The sequence below is a fragment of the Nycticebus coucang genome, chromosome 1, assembly GCF_027406575.1.
Source record: "Nycticebus coucang isolate mNycCou1 chromosome 1, mNycCou1.pri, whole genome shotgun sequence".
Classification (NCBI taxonomy): domain Eukaryota; kingdom Metazoa; phylum Chordata; class Mammalia; order Primates; family Lorisidae; genus Nycticebus; species Nycticebus coucang.
The window spans coordinates 85,605,472-85,621,291 of NC_069780.1; the positions used below are offsets into that span (position 1 = coordinate 85,605,472).

Here is a 15,820-nt window from a genome sequence, read left to right on the forward strand (position 1 = left end):
ACTCACAGGCAAATTATTTTATCTCAGCCTCTGTTTTCTATTCTGTAACCAGTAATAATATCATTTTTCTTAAAGAGCTGATATGGTTACATGTTCTGTTTATAAAGCTCCTAACATACTTCCTGGCACATATTTCATACTCAGAGTTTTTAAAACCAAACATTTTTAATGTTACAACTTTCAGGGAAATATACTATCTCCCCATAAGTCAAAGGCTTACGGTACTTGGGACAAACTCTGTAACAAAAAACAGATTAACAAGAGAAAAACAAGCAAATTTATTAACACACAGTACACATCATGCAAAAAATACAAAGACAAATCAGACTACAAAAAAATAGTTGAAATATTCATAACAGATCACTAATATTCAAAGTATGTAGTACCTACAGACTGACAAGGAAAAGACAAAAATCAAAAAATGAACAAAAGGCATGGTCTCGGAAATTGCACAGTCCATTTCCTCAATATCTTAGCAGTTGCAAGTCAGCACTATTCAATGTGGGAGAGGCTATATAAGTGCCTAAAGACCCAGAGGCAGAACATCACTGGCACCATCTGGAGGCTGGCCACCACATACATTCTGCTGCTTTGAAAACAAATATGTATTAAAAATATAACAATACATACTACTATATGCACCTCTAGGATAAAGGTTACCTCTAGGGAGAAAAGGGATAGGATCAAAGAGGTAATAAAGCAACCTTTAAATGTATGTCTTTTATATCTGAAGAAAACACAACCAAATGCTAACATTTATTAAATCTGTGTGGCAGAAATACATGCATATTCTTTATTTCATTCATCTTTCCTGTACATTTGAAATATGTCATTTAAAAGTTTTAAAATAATGAACCCAAAGAATGTGGAAATAAGATTTGCATTTAATGAAAGTTTATTTTTGTATATTTTTAAAATGGCAATTTTTAGGATATATGAAAAATATTTTTCTAATACTGAAATATGCACCTCTTTGGTATAGAAATGACAACATATGTGTGATCTTTAAAAAAAAATTAATCAAGAACTATGATCTAATAGGCTGAACAAAACTATTCTTTACCCATCCATCTGTCCCCTTCCATAGCCCCATGTGAGGCTTTAGAATTTAGTTCTGTACACATCTCTGTATTTACAAAGAACGAAGATGCGTATCAAAGATGTTCAGAAGTTATATACAGTAGAGAATTAGTTGCCTTAAATGTTGACACATGACACAAAACCACCAAAAAAGCAACATAAGATACAGGACAAACAAACTAGAACACTGTCACTAAGATCAAATAATATGAAAACAAGCATTTAAATTTGATACATTGAAAGGTAAATTCTTTTTTTTTACATATACATGGGTTGATTTGGTTTCCACTTTTTGCCTTCACAAAATTAAAAAGGTAAATTCTTCAGAATTACTATATAAACAACTCACAAAGCTCCAAAAGTAATAGCACAGAGCCATACATTTGATAAGGCACTTTAAAGACGGCAATCAAACATACAAAAATATCAGATTCAAAAAATAGTAACTATCAAAACAGTTAACCACAGGAATAAAGAGGTAAAAATAGGCATTCGTTCCTGACAGTCATTTTCTGAAGTAAAGACTTTTTTAAAAAATATCATAGAAAGGGGAAAAAATTATATTTTCAAAAGCTATTGTCAAAATTAAAATCTCCATAAAAAAAGAGAACATTTTCTTTTAAGTCAATGAAATTCTAATTCACACATTTGTTTAAAGAAACAATTAGTCTTCATGCTAAATATAGGGGGGAAAAATACAGCTTTTCATTTTTTGTCAACTCTTATTCAACAAATATTTTGGTAGTGTTGATACTACTTTACTTTTTTAGAAATAAAAATCACAATCACTGGCTCCAGAAAACATGGCCTACTGGAGCTAGATTTACCACTGGCAACCTTAAAGTTATCTCCCTCACTCTATAAGATAAACCTCAACGTCAAACTCAGCCACTGTTATCATCCTGTTGCAAAACATATAATGGGTTAACTAGTTTGCTACTCATAGCACTGAAGCACTATTAACTATTTACTGATGATATTAACCTTCATAAAAAATTCTATGGAAGTTTAGAAAGCAGAAAGTATTTAACAATAAACAATTACTGGTCAGCATCAAAAATATTCAGTATTCAAGTTTAACAAAGTCAAGAAAAAATTCATTCTTAGTATACAAAACTGCTAAAAAGAGAGCATCTTCTACGTGTGCAAAATCACATATGAGGACGTATGAATTATTAGTCATTATGCAAACAATTAAGCATGCCAAATCAGTTGCCAGGCTTCAAAGAATCGTAGCCTTCTTTCAAAAGGTCCCGCCATGTTTTAAGGAAACGGGCATTTTCTGTACATTTGAAGGCAAGCTCTTCCACTTGAGCTGATACCGCAGATGTGGCTTCGAGAAGTTTGGTTAATGAAAATGCTGCCTGAAATTAAAAGGAAAAAAAAATGTCAAGTTTAGCTTTAAAATTCTTATCTCATTTTATAAAAATGTACTGTAAAAATAGCTTAGTCATGAATCAAATGTCTAAGTTACTTTCTTTTTTTTTTTTGGAGCATATATATCGTTTTTATTTTTAAGACCTTTTTTGGTTTGTTTGGGGTTCTTTGTTGTTTTTTATTTCAAATTAATATGAAGGTACAATTTTTAGATTACATTGTTCTCACTGAACACACATACCTTGAAATGTGCATAAGTGAAATCTAATTACCTGTAGAAGGGTAATGTTTAGGTTTTCTTTTTTTATTGTTGGGGATTCATTGAGGGTACAATAAGCCAGGTTACACTGATTGCATTTGTTAGGTAAAGTCCCTCTTGCCCCCAAAAGGTGTGGCACACACCAAGGCCCCACCTCCCTCCCTCCTTCCCTCTCTCTGCTCTTCCTTTCTCCACCCCTCCCTCCTTCTTTCTCTCTCTGCTCTCCCCTTCCCCCACCCCCACTGTGACCTTAATTGTCATTAATTGTCCTCATATCAAAATTCACTACATAGGATTCATGCTTCTCCATTCTTGTGATGCTTTACTAAGAATAATGTCTTTCACTTCCATCCAGGTTAATACGAAGGATGTAAAGTCTCCATTTTTTTTAATGGCTAAATAGTATTCCATGGTGTACATATACCACAGCTTGTTAATCCATTCCTGGGTTGGTGGGCATTTAGGCTGTTTCCACATTTTGGCAATTGTAAATTGAGCTACAATAAACAGTCTAGTACAAGTGTCCTTATGATAAAAGGATTTTGTTCCTTCTGGGTAGATGCCCAGTAATGGGATTGCAGGATCAAATGGGAGGTCTAGCTTGAGTGCTTTGAGGTTTCTCCATACTTCCTTCCAGAAAGGTTGTACTAGTTTGCAGTCCCACCAGCAGTGTAAAAGTGTTCCCTTCTCTCCACATCCACGCCAGCAACTGCAGTTTTGCGATTTTGTGATATGGGCCGTTCTCGCTGGGGTTAGATGGTATCTCAGGGTGTTATTTGCATTTCTCTGATAGGAATGATGAACATTTCTTCATATGTTTGTTAGCCATTCACCTGTCTTCTTTAGAGAAGGTTCTATTCATGTCTCGTGTCCATTGATATATGGGATTGTTGGCTTTTTTCATGTGGATTAATTTAAGTTCTCTGTAGATCCCAGTTATCAAGCGTTTGTCTGATTCAAATTATGCAAATATCCTTTCCCATTGTGTAGGTTGTCTATGTGCTTTGGTTGTTGTCTCCTTAGCTGTACAGAAACTTTTCAGTTTAATGAAGTCCCGTTTGTTTATTTTTGTTGTTGTTGCAATTGCCATGGCAGTCTTCTTCATGAAGTCTTCCCCCAGGCCAATATCTTCCAGTGTTTTTCCTATGCTTTCTTTGAGGATTTTTATTGTTTCATGCCTTAAATTTAAGTCCTTTATCAATCTTGAATCAATGTTTGTGATTGAGGAAAGGTGTGGGTCCAGTTTCAGTCTTTTACATGTAGATATCCAGTTCTCCCCACACCATTTATTGAATAAGGAGTCTTTCCCTCAAGGTATGTTCTTGTTTGGTTTATCGAAGATTAGGTCGTTGTAAGATGTTAGTTTCATGTCCTGGTTTTCTATTTGATTCCAAGTGTCTATGTCTCTATTTTTGTGCCAGTACCATGCTGTCTTGAGCACTATGGCTTTGTAGTACAGACTAAAATCTGGTATGTGATGCTCCCAGCTCCATTTTTATTACTAAGAACTGCCTTAGCTATATGGGATTTTTTCCAGTTCCATACAAAACGCAGAATCATTTTCTCCAAATCTTGAAAGTACAATGTTGGTATTTTGATAGGAATGGCATTGAATAGGTAGATTGCTTTGGGAAGTATAGACATCTTAACAATGTTGATTCTTCCCATCCATGAGCATGGTATGTTCTTCCATTTGTTAATATCCTCTGCTATTTCCTTTCTGAGGATTTCATAATTTTCTTTATAGAGGTCCTTCACCTCCTTCATTAGGCATATTCCTAGGTATTTCATTTTCTTTGAAACTATGGTGAAGGGAGTTGTGTCCTTAATTAGCTTCTCATCTTGACTGTTATTGGTGTATACAAAGACTACTGACTTCATTTTCTTTGAAACTATGGTGAAGGGAGTTGTGTCCTTAATTAGCTTCTCATCTTGACTATTATTGGCGTATACAAAGCTACCGACTTGTGGACCTTGATTTTATATCCTGAAACATTACTGTATTTTTTGATGACTTCTAGGAGTCTTGTGGTTGAGTCTTTGGGATTCTCTAAGTATCAGATCATGTCGTCGGCAAAGAGGGAAGAGTTTGACCTCCTCTGCTCCCATTTGGATTCCCTTTATTGCCTTGTCTTGACTAATTGTATTGGCTAGAACTTCCAGTACTATATTGAATAGTAAAGGTGACAAAGGACAACCTTGTCTGGTTCCAGTTCTAAGTGGAAAAGCTTTCAGTTTTACTCCATTCAGGAAATATTGGCTTTGGGTTTGTCATAGATAGCTTCAATCAGTTTCAGAAATGTGCCACCTACGCCTATACTCTTCAGTGTTCTAATTAGCTGGATTTTATCAAATGCTTTTTCTGCATCTATTGAGAGGATCATGTGATCTTTATTTTTGCCTCTGTTAATATGGTGGACAATGTTTATGGACTTGCATATTTTAAACCAGCCTTGCATCCCTGGCATGAAACCTACTTGATCATGATGTATGAGTTTTTTGATGATAAGCTGTAATCGATTGGCTAGGATTTTGTTGAGAATTTTTGCATCTATATTCATGAGTGAAATTGGTCTGAAATTCTCCTTTTTGTTTGGGTCTTTTCCTTGTTTTGGTATCACGGTGTTTGCTTCATAGAACGTGTTGGGGAAGATTCCTTCCTCCTCCATTTTTTGTAATAATTTCTGCAGTACAGGAATAAGCTCTTCCTTGAAGGTTTGATAGAATTCTGGTGCGAAGCCATCTGGACCAGGGCATTTTTTGGTTGGAAGATTTTTTATTGTTTCTTTAATCTCAGTGCTTGAAATTGGTCTGTTCAGGAGCTCTATTTCTTCCTGGCTAAGTCTAGGGAGAGGGTGTAATTCCAAATATTGATCCATTTCCTTCACATTGTCAAATTACTGGGCATAGAGTTTCTGGTAGCATTCAGAGATGATCTCTTGTATCTCTGTGGGATCAGTTGTTATTTCCCCTTTATCATTTCTGATTGAGGTTACTAGAGATTTTACTTTTCTATTCCTCGTTAGTCTGGCCAATGGTTTATCTATTTTATTTATTTTTTCAAAAAACCAACTCCTTGTTTCATTAATTTTCTGAATAATTATTTTATTTTCAATTTCATTGATCTCTGATTTGACTTTGGATATTTCTTTTCTTCTACTGGGTTTAGGCTTAGATTGTTCTTTTTCCAATTCCATAAGATGGCTTGTAAGTTTGTTGATGCAATCTCTCTCTGTTTTTCAAATGTAGGCATATAAAGCGATAAATTTTCCTCTCAAAACTGCTTTTGCAGTATCCCACAGGTTTTGGTAGCTTGTGTCATCACTGTTGTTATGCTTAAGGAAGTTAATGATTTCCTGTTTTATTTCTTCCTGCACCCATCTGTCATTCAACAGAAGGTAGTTTAATTTCCATGCCTTTGGGTGGGGTCGAACGTTTTTGTTAGAGTTGAGTTCCACCTTTAGTGCCTTATGGTCTGAGAAGATACAAGGTAAATTTCAATTCTTTTGATTCTGTTGATATTTGTTTTGTGTCCCAGGATATGATCAATTTTGGAGAATGTTCCATGGGGTGATGAGAAGAATGTATATTCTTTATCTTTGGGATGGAGTGTTCTATATGCGCCTATCAAGCACAGTTGTTCTAGGGTCTCATTTAAATCTCTTATATCTTTGTTTAATTTGTTTAAAGGATCTGTCCAGCTCTGTAAGAGGAGTTTTAAAGTCCCCTGTTATTATGGTATTATTGGATATCATATTGCTCAGACTGAGGAAGGTCTGTTTCAAGAATCTGGGAGCATTTAAATTTGGGTGCATAAATATTTAGAATTGAAATGTCTTCTTGTTGTATTTTTCCCTTGACCAATATAAAGTGACCATCTTTGTCTTTTTTGACTTTAGTTGCTTTAAATCCACATGTATCTGAAAATAAGATTGCAACTCCTCTTTTCTTCTGAATTCCATTTGCCTGAAAAATTGTCTTCCAACCCTTGACTCGGAGCTTTAATTTGTCTTTTGAAGCCAGGTGTGTTTCTTGCAAATGGATGGCTTGTGTTTTTTAATCCAGTCAGCCAATCTATGTCTCTTCAGTGCTGAATTCAAGCCATTAACATTTATTGAGACAATTGATACGTGTGGTAGTATTCTATTCTTCTTATTTTCTAAGAGTCCATTGCTTAGTTTTATCTTGTGCATCAGTGTGGAGGTTACGTTCTGTCCTTTAATTTCTGAGTTCTTACTTTGCTCCTGATCCATTGTGAATGTCAGTGTGTAGAACAGGTTGAAGTATTTCCTGTGGAGCTGGTCTTATTGTGGCAAATTTCCACAACGTTTGTATATCTGTAAATGATTTGATTTCTCCATCAATTTTAAAGGTTAGCTTAGCAAGATATAGAATTCTGGGCTGGAAATTGTTCTGTTTAAGTAGATTAAAGGTAGATGACCATTGTCTTCTTGCTTGGAAAGTTTCATTAGAGAAGTCCACAGTCATTCTGATGGATTTTCCCCTGTAGGTCAACTGGCGCTTACTCCTGGCAGCTTGCACAATCTTTTCTTTTGTCTTGACTTTGGACAGGTTCATCACAATGTGTCTTGGAGAAGCTCGGTTAGAGTTGAGGCGACCTGGGGTCCGATAGCCCTCTGAAAGCAGTGTGTCAGAATCTTTAGTGACATATGGGAAATTTTCATTTATAATATTCTCTAGTATGGCTTCCATTCCTCTGGGGCATTCTTCTTCCCCTTCTGCGATTCCTATAACTCGTATGTTGGAACACTTCATAAAGTTCCATAATTCTGACAGTGAACGTTCTGCTTTCTCTCTCTTCTTTTCTGCGTCTTTAACTATCTGAGTTATCTCAAGAACTTAGTCCTCTACCTCTGAAATTCTTTCTTCTGCATGGTCTAACCTGTTGCTGATACTTTCCATTGCATCTTTAAGTTCCCTAATTGACTGTTTCAGTTCCTTCAGCTCCACTATATCTTTTCTATATTCTTCATATCATTCATCTCTTATTTGATTCTGTTTTTGGATTTCCTTTTGGTTATTTCCACTTTATTAGCAGTTTCCTTCATTTCCTTCATTGTTTTCATCATATGCGTTCTAAATTCCCTTTCTGTCATTCCTAGCATTTCTTTATAGGTGGAATCCTCTGTAGTAGCTACCTCATAGTCCCTTGGAGGGGTTGCTCTGGACTGGTTCTTCATGTTGCCTGGAGTTTTCTACTGATTCTTCCTCATGAGTGATTTCTTTTATCTCTTTCCTTGCCCTAATTTTCCTTTAACTTCCTCTTGCTCTTTAAGTTCCTGTGCCTGTGGAAGCTGCCTGCGGGAGGAGACTGATCGAACACACGCAACCACTTGACAGTTTTCCACTGTTTTTGTCCTCCTCTCAGGGTCCAGAAGTCTCTTGCTGACTCCCTGTATCCTCAAAGGGATGATTATAGGCAGATCCCACCAGCCAGAGATGCCTGGAGTCTTATCTCCCCAGACTCATGGTGCCCAGTTGCAGGGAAGGTGTTACTCGGCCACCATCTTGCTCTCACTCCCCACTAAGTTACTTTCTTTAAAAGCAACATGTTTACGAACTAAAACTGTGCTTCTTTCAAGAACTCTTAAGAAATTCTTTAATTATTTAAGTAAATTAATTAAAATTCTTTAAGTAAAATGAAGAAATGTGTCTGCTAGAAAAATATCCATTATTTTTCTCAGACATGACAAATCAGTATTTGTTTTTTAATGGAAAATATACTGGAGTCTCACTTAGCTCAACAAGATGACTTGGAGTACTTGACACTAAGTATCAGAAGTGTCCGAAGGACTTTATCATAGACTACTTTTACCCATATTTGGGTAACATCAGCATAGGTCCACTATTTTTACCTGATAACACTTTCCAGGGGTCCTCAAACTTTTTAAACAGGGGGCCAGTTCACTGTCCCTCAGACCGTTGGAGGGCCGGACTATAGTTTAAAAAACAAACTATGAACAAATTCCTATGCACACTGCACATATCTTATTCTGAAGTAAAAAAACAAAACAGGAACAAATACAATCACACCACCTCATGTGGCCCGTGGGCCACAGTTTGAAGACCCCTGCTTTAGACAATCAAAATATATAAATAAAAGAACAGATACTCTGGGGAAAAGAATCCCTATTCAATAAATGGTCCTAGGAGAACTGGATAATCACATGAAACGGGATCCATATCTCTCACTACTTACAAAAATTGACTCAAGATGGATAAAAAATTTAAGTCTAAAACATGAAATGATAAAAATCCTAGAAGAAAGTGTGGGAAAAACTCTAGATGATACTGGCCTGGGGAAAGATTTTATGAAGACTACAATGGCAACTACAATAACAAAAATAAATGGGACTTAATTAAGCTACAAAGCTTCTGCTCAGCTAAGGACACCACAACTAAAGCAAACAGACAAACGTTATTCAGACTGGAAAAAGACAGTTGCATGTCACCCACCTGACAAAGGGTTGATAACTATAATATACAGAGAACATGAATTAATCAACAACAAAAAAAGAGCAAACAATACCATCTATCACTGGGCAAGAGACAAGAACAGAACCTTCTCTGACGAAGACAAACAAATGGCCAATAAACACATGAAAAAGTGCTCATAATTCCTAACTATCAGAGAAATATGAATCAAAGCCACCTTGAGATATCACCTAACTTCAGTGACAATAGCCCACATCACAAAGTCCCAAAGCCGCAGATGCTGTAGCGGTTATGGAGAGAAGGGAACACTTGTATACTGTTGGTGGGATTGCAAACTAATACAGCCTCTTTGGAAAGAAGTATGGAGAACCTGGCACTATCTGTGGGTCAGTGAGTAGGGCACCAGCCCCATATAGCAGGGTGGCAGGTTCGAACCCAGCCCCGGCCAAACTGCAACAAAAAAATGGCCGAGCATTCTGGAGGGTGCCTGTAGTCCCAGCTACTCAGGAGGTTGAGACAGAATTGCCTAAGCCCAAGAGCTGGAAGTTGATGTGAGCTGTGTCGCCACAGCACTCTACCAAGGGTGACAAAGTAAGACTCTGTCTCTAAAAAAAAAAAGAAGTATGGAGAATTCAAAGAACTCAAAATAGACCTTCCATTTGATCCCACAATCCCTTTACTAGGTATCTTACCCAGGAGGAAAAAAATCATTTTATCATAAGGACTTTTGCGTAAAATTGTACAATCACTAAGATGTGGAATCAACCCAAGTGTCCATCAATCCATGAATGGATTAATAAACTGTGGTACATGTATGCCATGGAATACTATTCAGCCATAAAAAAGGAGGCTCTACATCTCTTATATTAACCTGGATGAAGTTGGACAAAATTCTCCTTAGTAAAAAAATCACAAGAATGGAAAAGCAAGAACCTAAAGTACTTACTATTTACCTGAAACCAGTAAACAAATACATACCCACAGGAGAGAAAAAGTGAATTAAATGAAAGTTTGGCGGGGGTGGGAAGGTGGGGAAGATTGGTGGGCTCTCATCTAACAGGCGCAATATCAGTGTATGTGGCACATCTCCTGGGTGAAGAGCACTACTACAACAGAGACTTGACTTTACCTAACAAACACAAACAATGTAACCTAATCATTTCTACCCTCATATTAATCTGAAATTTAAAAAAAGAACAGAACAGATACTCTGAGCGCTAACAAATAACATCAACAAAATCACACACAAATGCAGAAACTATCCAGCTCTTAGTGGAACATTCAGTTGTTTGTTTAAATATTTTTCTTCACTTACTATATGCAATGACTTTGCTCCTAGATAACACCTCAGCATTCATGTCTACATGGGTACTTGTAACCAGTCCTATTATACAAAAATAAAAGCAGAATCAGCACTTTAGTCATCTTTTAAAAAGAACAAATACCTGTGGAGCAATGAGATAATAAGAGTTCACGGTTTCCAATCTACAAAGAAGGGTTTGTCCCACAAGGTTCTCCCAGAAAAGTTATACCCTACATACCTCATCCACTTGACCCACTCACTAAAGAGTCCAAGTCTACATATACAGAAATGTGACCATTCCCCGTACCCCTCACTTCCAGTGGTGTGAAGGTTAGGGTTGGGAGGTGGGGTGTCGGTTTCCGGGAAGTGGAGATTAAACAGAAATCATCCAAACTAATTATGATCATAGGGAGAAGTCCCGCACCAAACCGTTAACGAAGCCAATCAACATGAGTAAGTCCTTCTAGCTGCATCCAGCGCAGAGCAAGCCTCAGACAGACAAGAGCATTATCAGTTGGCTCTGGGTAAGTAGCCAACTAGGACAGCAGACTCTGAGTCCCAGGTAAAGAAATCGCAGCGTAATCCTAAACGCAGGATCAGCGAAGAGAATCCATGCAGTTAAACCGTTCTCCGATAGGAGAGGAGGGGGCAGAGACAGCAAGCATCAAGCGGCGCAGAACTGTGTGGTTTCGGGTTACTGAGAATAAGCAAGTATTGAAACCAGTAGGCACGACAAAAAAAAGAACAGTTCGGGGTGGAGAGATAACCCCTTAATTCCCCAATACAATACTAATTCTAAAGACAGAATCCTAGGGTGGGGTGTACTTTAACTGCTAGCATCCCCTCAGGGGGCAGAAGGGTCGTCGCGGGGCCGGGTGGGCTACTCCCTGCCCCTCCCGGTCCCTGCAGCTGCCTGTCTCGCCAGAAGCGCCGAGTGGCGACGCAATCCGGGACCTGCCCGGAGACACAGCACTCACGTCTCCGATCTGCAGCTCCACTTCTTCCAGGGGATCCACCGTTCGGCTGCTGCTCCTGCTCGGAACTGGCCAGCCCAAACTCTCTGGGAGGCCCGGGGAAGATGCTGAAGAGGTGTCTGAAGATGAAGGAGAAGAGGGAGGCGGGGGCGGCGGCGAGGAAATCCGCAACTCCTCGGGGTCAGCCATGGGGGACAGCTGGGACGGAGGAGTCAGACCAGAGCAACCGAACCGACAGCAACAGTCTTTCAACCGCTCGCGCCCTAAGTCCAGAAGTCCCGCCTCCTGTGGCCCGAAATCCCGCCGGGTCTCCTCTTGGGTCCCTGCCTCGGCCCACAAAGACTGTTCATTTTTCCGGACAGCCAATCAGACGTAGACAATTCACCCCTCCCGCGCAGACCTCCGGCTGGGCTCGGCAGGCGCTTACGCAGAAGACCACAACTCCCAGCAAGCCCTACGCGCCCCCCCGCCGCGCCGCCTTCTACTGCCTTTCACTGCGCGTGCGTCTTGCAATAAGACTTGTGGGCTGTTTCCCCAGCACTCCAACCTCTGGAGTCACTTCGCCTGGGCGCGCCGGGACTTGGCGTCTTTCCTTTTTCTGGTTTGATACATGACCCGGAAGCCTCTGCTGGCTCGCGTGTCATGCGTGGCGCCGGCGCAGAACGAGAAGGAGGCGGGAACGCCGTGAAGCAAGAGCGGTCGACTGAGCTGCGAGGCAAACTGCAGCGGAGGAGTTCTTGCTGCGCTGCGGGTGATGGCGCCCCTCGCGGCCTAGAGGTCTTGCGCCCGCGGCGAGCCGCAGACCGCCCTTCTTCCGTCGCGTCCGATCAAGAGTCTTGGTGACTTTGAACATGTTGGCGCCACTAGCCAAGCTGTCCTGCCCGGGTGAGAGAGAACTTCGGTTGGGGATAAGTGAAAAGAGAGAGGAGGAATTAGGGCGAAACGAACAGGGCCACACTTGGAGGCTGTGGGCACCTGTACCTCCTGCCTCTCATCTGCGGTCTCAGGGTAAACTAGAGCAAAGGTCACGCTGTCTCCCCTGTAGGTGGACCCTAGCTTCTTCCTCCTGGGGTTGCCCCACCTGGAAGAATTAACATCTAGGCTAAAGGTCATGGGCAGAGAAAACTTGTCATGATGTACCCTTCAACCATCCGTGGACTCCTGAACTCAATCTTTACAAATCCTGGTTCTAACTCTTATCCCAAAGCTTAGGTGTTACCTTTTGCCTGTTGATAATGGAAAATAATATTTGCAGTTGTTGTTCTCCTTCATCCTGACATGACTTTCGTCTTTGCATTCGTCCCAGTACGTTGTAAAGAATTTGAAGTCTGAACTGTCACTTCACGATTAGCATTCATATGCTGCCTAAGCTATCAGGTTATATCTGGATCCAGGAATTTTTCTACTTTGTCTAAAATTAACTCTAGGGGCTTTATCGTGTTATGAATATTTCTTCCGCCATCAGGATGACTGATGCGTGATACTTTTAAAGTTTTACTTAAAAACAACAAAAAATGTTTAATTCAAACAGGAAAACTTACTAAAGGATCTTGGATTCTGTCATAATTTGCTTAATTTTTTAAATCTTTAGTCTAAAGTTTTGCTTATACTCGTAGAATCTTTTAAAAAGCATAATACATATCGCAAATTCAAGTGTGTTGTATAAATTTCATGAAAGAAGAATATTGTGAAATTTGCCACTCATCTATTAAGAAGTTAGGATTATGTTATATTTACTGTTACTCATGTGTCTATTACTATACCTGATGTATTGATACGCTTTATGTTTTTTGAAACATCAAAGTAATCAGATGCTATCCGTTTTACAGCCTAATGTAGATGCAGTCAGGCTTGGGCCCAGTGCTAACCAAAGTCAGCTATTGTTCCTGTTTTCTTTGGATGTGAATTCTTTGCTTTTCATAGCTTAATGTTATGTTAGGACTAGTGGCAACAAAGAGGTTGAACACAAGTGTGTCTTTGGTATGGTGATATTATGAATTCAATGGACCTTGTGACCTCACTTCCCTACCATGGTGCTTAAATGTTCAAATCTCTAAAGGGAGATATCAGATATGTTTTCAGAAAAGGGGGAAAGGCTAGTGAATGATACCCCATGATCATATCAATGTACACAGCTATGATTTAATAAAAAAAAAAAAAAAGAAAAGAAAAGGGGGAAAGGTTGTGACTTTCTTTTTTTTTTAATTCCCTGGAGGAAATGAGACTACACAGTTCCAAATATTCTCAAGAAAATCAGTAGCCATACAAGCAGTACGTACAAGAATTACAAGTTTGCCATATTCCAATCATCATTTTTGAGAATTGTTAACTTCTTGCTCAGTGAACTCAAGCAACCCACACTGAACTACAATGCATAAAAAAGTAAATGTTCTTTTAAATATTGATAACAGCATATTTTAACTCTGGAACTGAGTTCTCATATATTAATGTATTTTATGTACTTTTTTCAAGATTTAGGATAGGTAAATTGTTATTTAAGGCTGAAAAAGTATCCCCAATACTTGTTTTTATATGTGTTTGCAGTAGAGAAAATTCACTTTTTTGCTACTTTTTGAAAGATTAATCATCAAAAACAGATTTTTAGTGTTTAAAAGAGTTCAATCACTCCAAATCTCTTCCCTTCCTTGCATCTATCATAATATTTAATGATTGTATTGTGCCAGTTTTAACTTTTTTTAAAAATGGACAGAATAAACATATTAATTGAGCAAGTGAGTGCTTAAAATTATTAGCCTATGCCATGCTTATATTATTAAAACATATCATCTCTCCATTTAATCAGAAAGAAAAAAAGATTTAATTTTACCACAGTGAGTTTCCATGACTTTAGAGATAATTTAAAATCAAATGATAGCCTCAGAGTTTTACAGGACGTTTGAAAGAATTGAGACCAAGTTTGGCAAAGTATTGTCCGAATGTCTTTTTATCTGCTGTAAATGGAAATTGTAGCTACCCAACATGTCTCGTAAAGTTATTAAGGATAAGATATAGTACTAAAATTGACAATTCTTCAGCATATTCATGATAATGTAAATTGTATTATACATAGTTCAAATCCATGTGAAATTCATTGTCGATTTTTACTATTTGTTACAATCCATTTTTGGAAATTTGTTCATTTGTAGACAGATGATTCATATTAAGAAACAGTTGAAAAGTTAGGAGAAAGCCTGATTATTATTGCTCCATACCTGAAATTAAACCAAAGACAGGTTCCTGGGTAACAGTTGAAATTATAACTAGGGAGATTAACAGTTAGCAAATATGCATTGTTGACTTGCTTTGTGTAAGATATATGCTAGATCTTAATTATAATACCTATAAGGCAAAGACTGACCATAAACTTTAGAGCTGAGTTTGTTTATTTGTTTGTTTGTTTGTTTTGAGACAGGGTCTTAAGCTATCGCCCTGGGTAGAGTGCTATCGCATCATAGCTCACAACAACCTCCAACTTGGGCTCAAACGATCCTCTTGCCTCAGTTTTTCTATTTTTAGTAGAGACAGGGTCTTGCTTTTGCTCAGGCTGGTCTGGAACTTGTGAACTCAAGCAACCCACCTGCCTGGGCCTCCCAGAGTGCTAGGATTACAGGGGTGAGCCACCTCGGCTGACCCCTGGCTGCCAGAGCTAAGAAGATTTAAATAACCTTAAAAAAGATTTCATTGCTCTGTAGTAACAAATTCAAACACAAAGCAGACGGACTTCAAAGCCTGTGCACTTAACCATACCTTTCCATATTGCCCTTATTTGGTTATTTTTTAAATTAATAAACTTTTTATAGAGCAGTTTTATGTTTAAAGAAAAATTTCAGTGGAAAATACCTTTCCATATTGCCCGTATTTGGTTATTTTTTAAATTAATAAACTTTTTATAGAGCAGTTTTATGTTTAAAGAAAAATTCAGCAGAAAATACCTAGTTTGTGTATATAGATCATTGCCCATCTTCCCATCATTTCTGACATCTTGAATCTTATATTCCTTATACTCATGAATCAATATTGATACATTGTTATTAGCTACTAAAGTACTTAGTAGTTCACATTAGAGTCACTGTGTTGTTATGTTCTGTAGGTTTTGACAAATGTATAATGATATGTATCTACCATTAATTACATATCATACATAATAGTTTCAATGCTTTACAAATCCCCTGTGCGCCCCCTACTCATTCCTTTCTCCCTCCCTCCAAATCTCTACCAATCACCCAGGGGTCCTCAAACTACAGCCCACGGGCCACATGCAGCGGTGTGATTGTATTTGTTCCTGTTTTGTTTTTTTACTTCAAAATAAGATTATGTGCAGTGTACATAGGAATTTGTTCATAGTTTTTTTTTTTTAAACTATAGTCTGGC

At 38.3% G+C, this 15,820-nt stretch overlaps 2 protein-coding genes across 2 annotated transcripts in view; one reads left to right on the forward strand and one right to left on the reverse strand.

Annotated features, from left to right (window-relative positions):
* Window positions 1-250: 250 nt before the first annotated feature.
* Window positions 251-11,843, reverse strand: C1H4orf46 (chromosome 1 C4orf46 homolog). Its single transcript, XM_053583530.1, has 2 exons — window positions 11,453-11,843; window positions 251-2,444 (listed from the first exon to the last, which is right to left on the reverse strand). Exons 1-2 carry the CDS (start codon window positions 11,636-11,638, stop codon window positions 2,289-2,291), a joined length of 342 nt encoding a protein of 113 aa, XP_053439505.1. The 5' UTR covers window positions 11,639-11,843; the 3' UTR covers window positions 251-2,288.
* Window positions 11,844-12,015: 172 nt separating this feature from the next.
* ETFDH (electron transfer flavoprotein dehydrogenase) overlaps window positions 12,016-15,820 on the forward strand; it is a 46,601-nt gene continuing 42,796 nt past the window's right edge. The window contains exon 1 of the mRNA XM_053583515.1: window positions 12,016-12,334. Within this exon, the coding sequence (XP_053439490.1) occupies window positions 12,301-12,334 (34 nt within the window). The 5' untranslated portion in view covers window positions 12,016-12,300. The remainder of the gene's footprint in view (window positions 12,335-15,820) is intronic.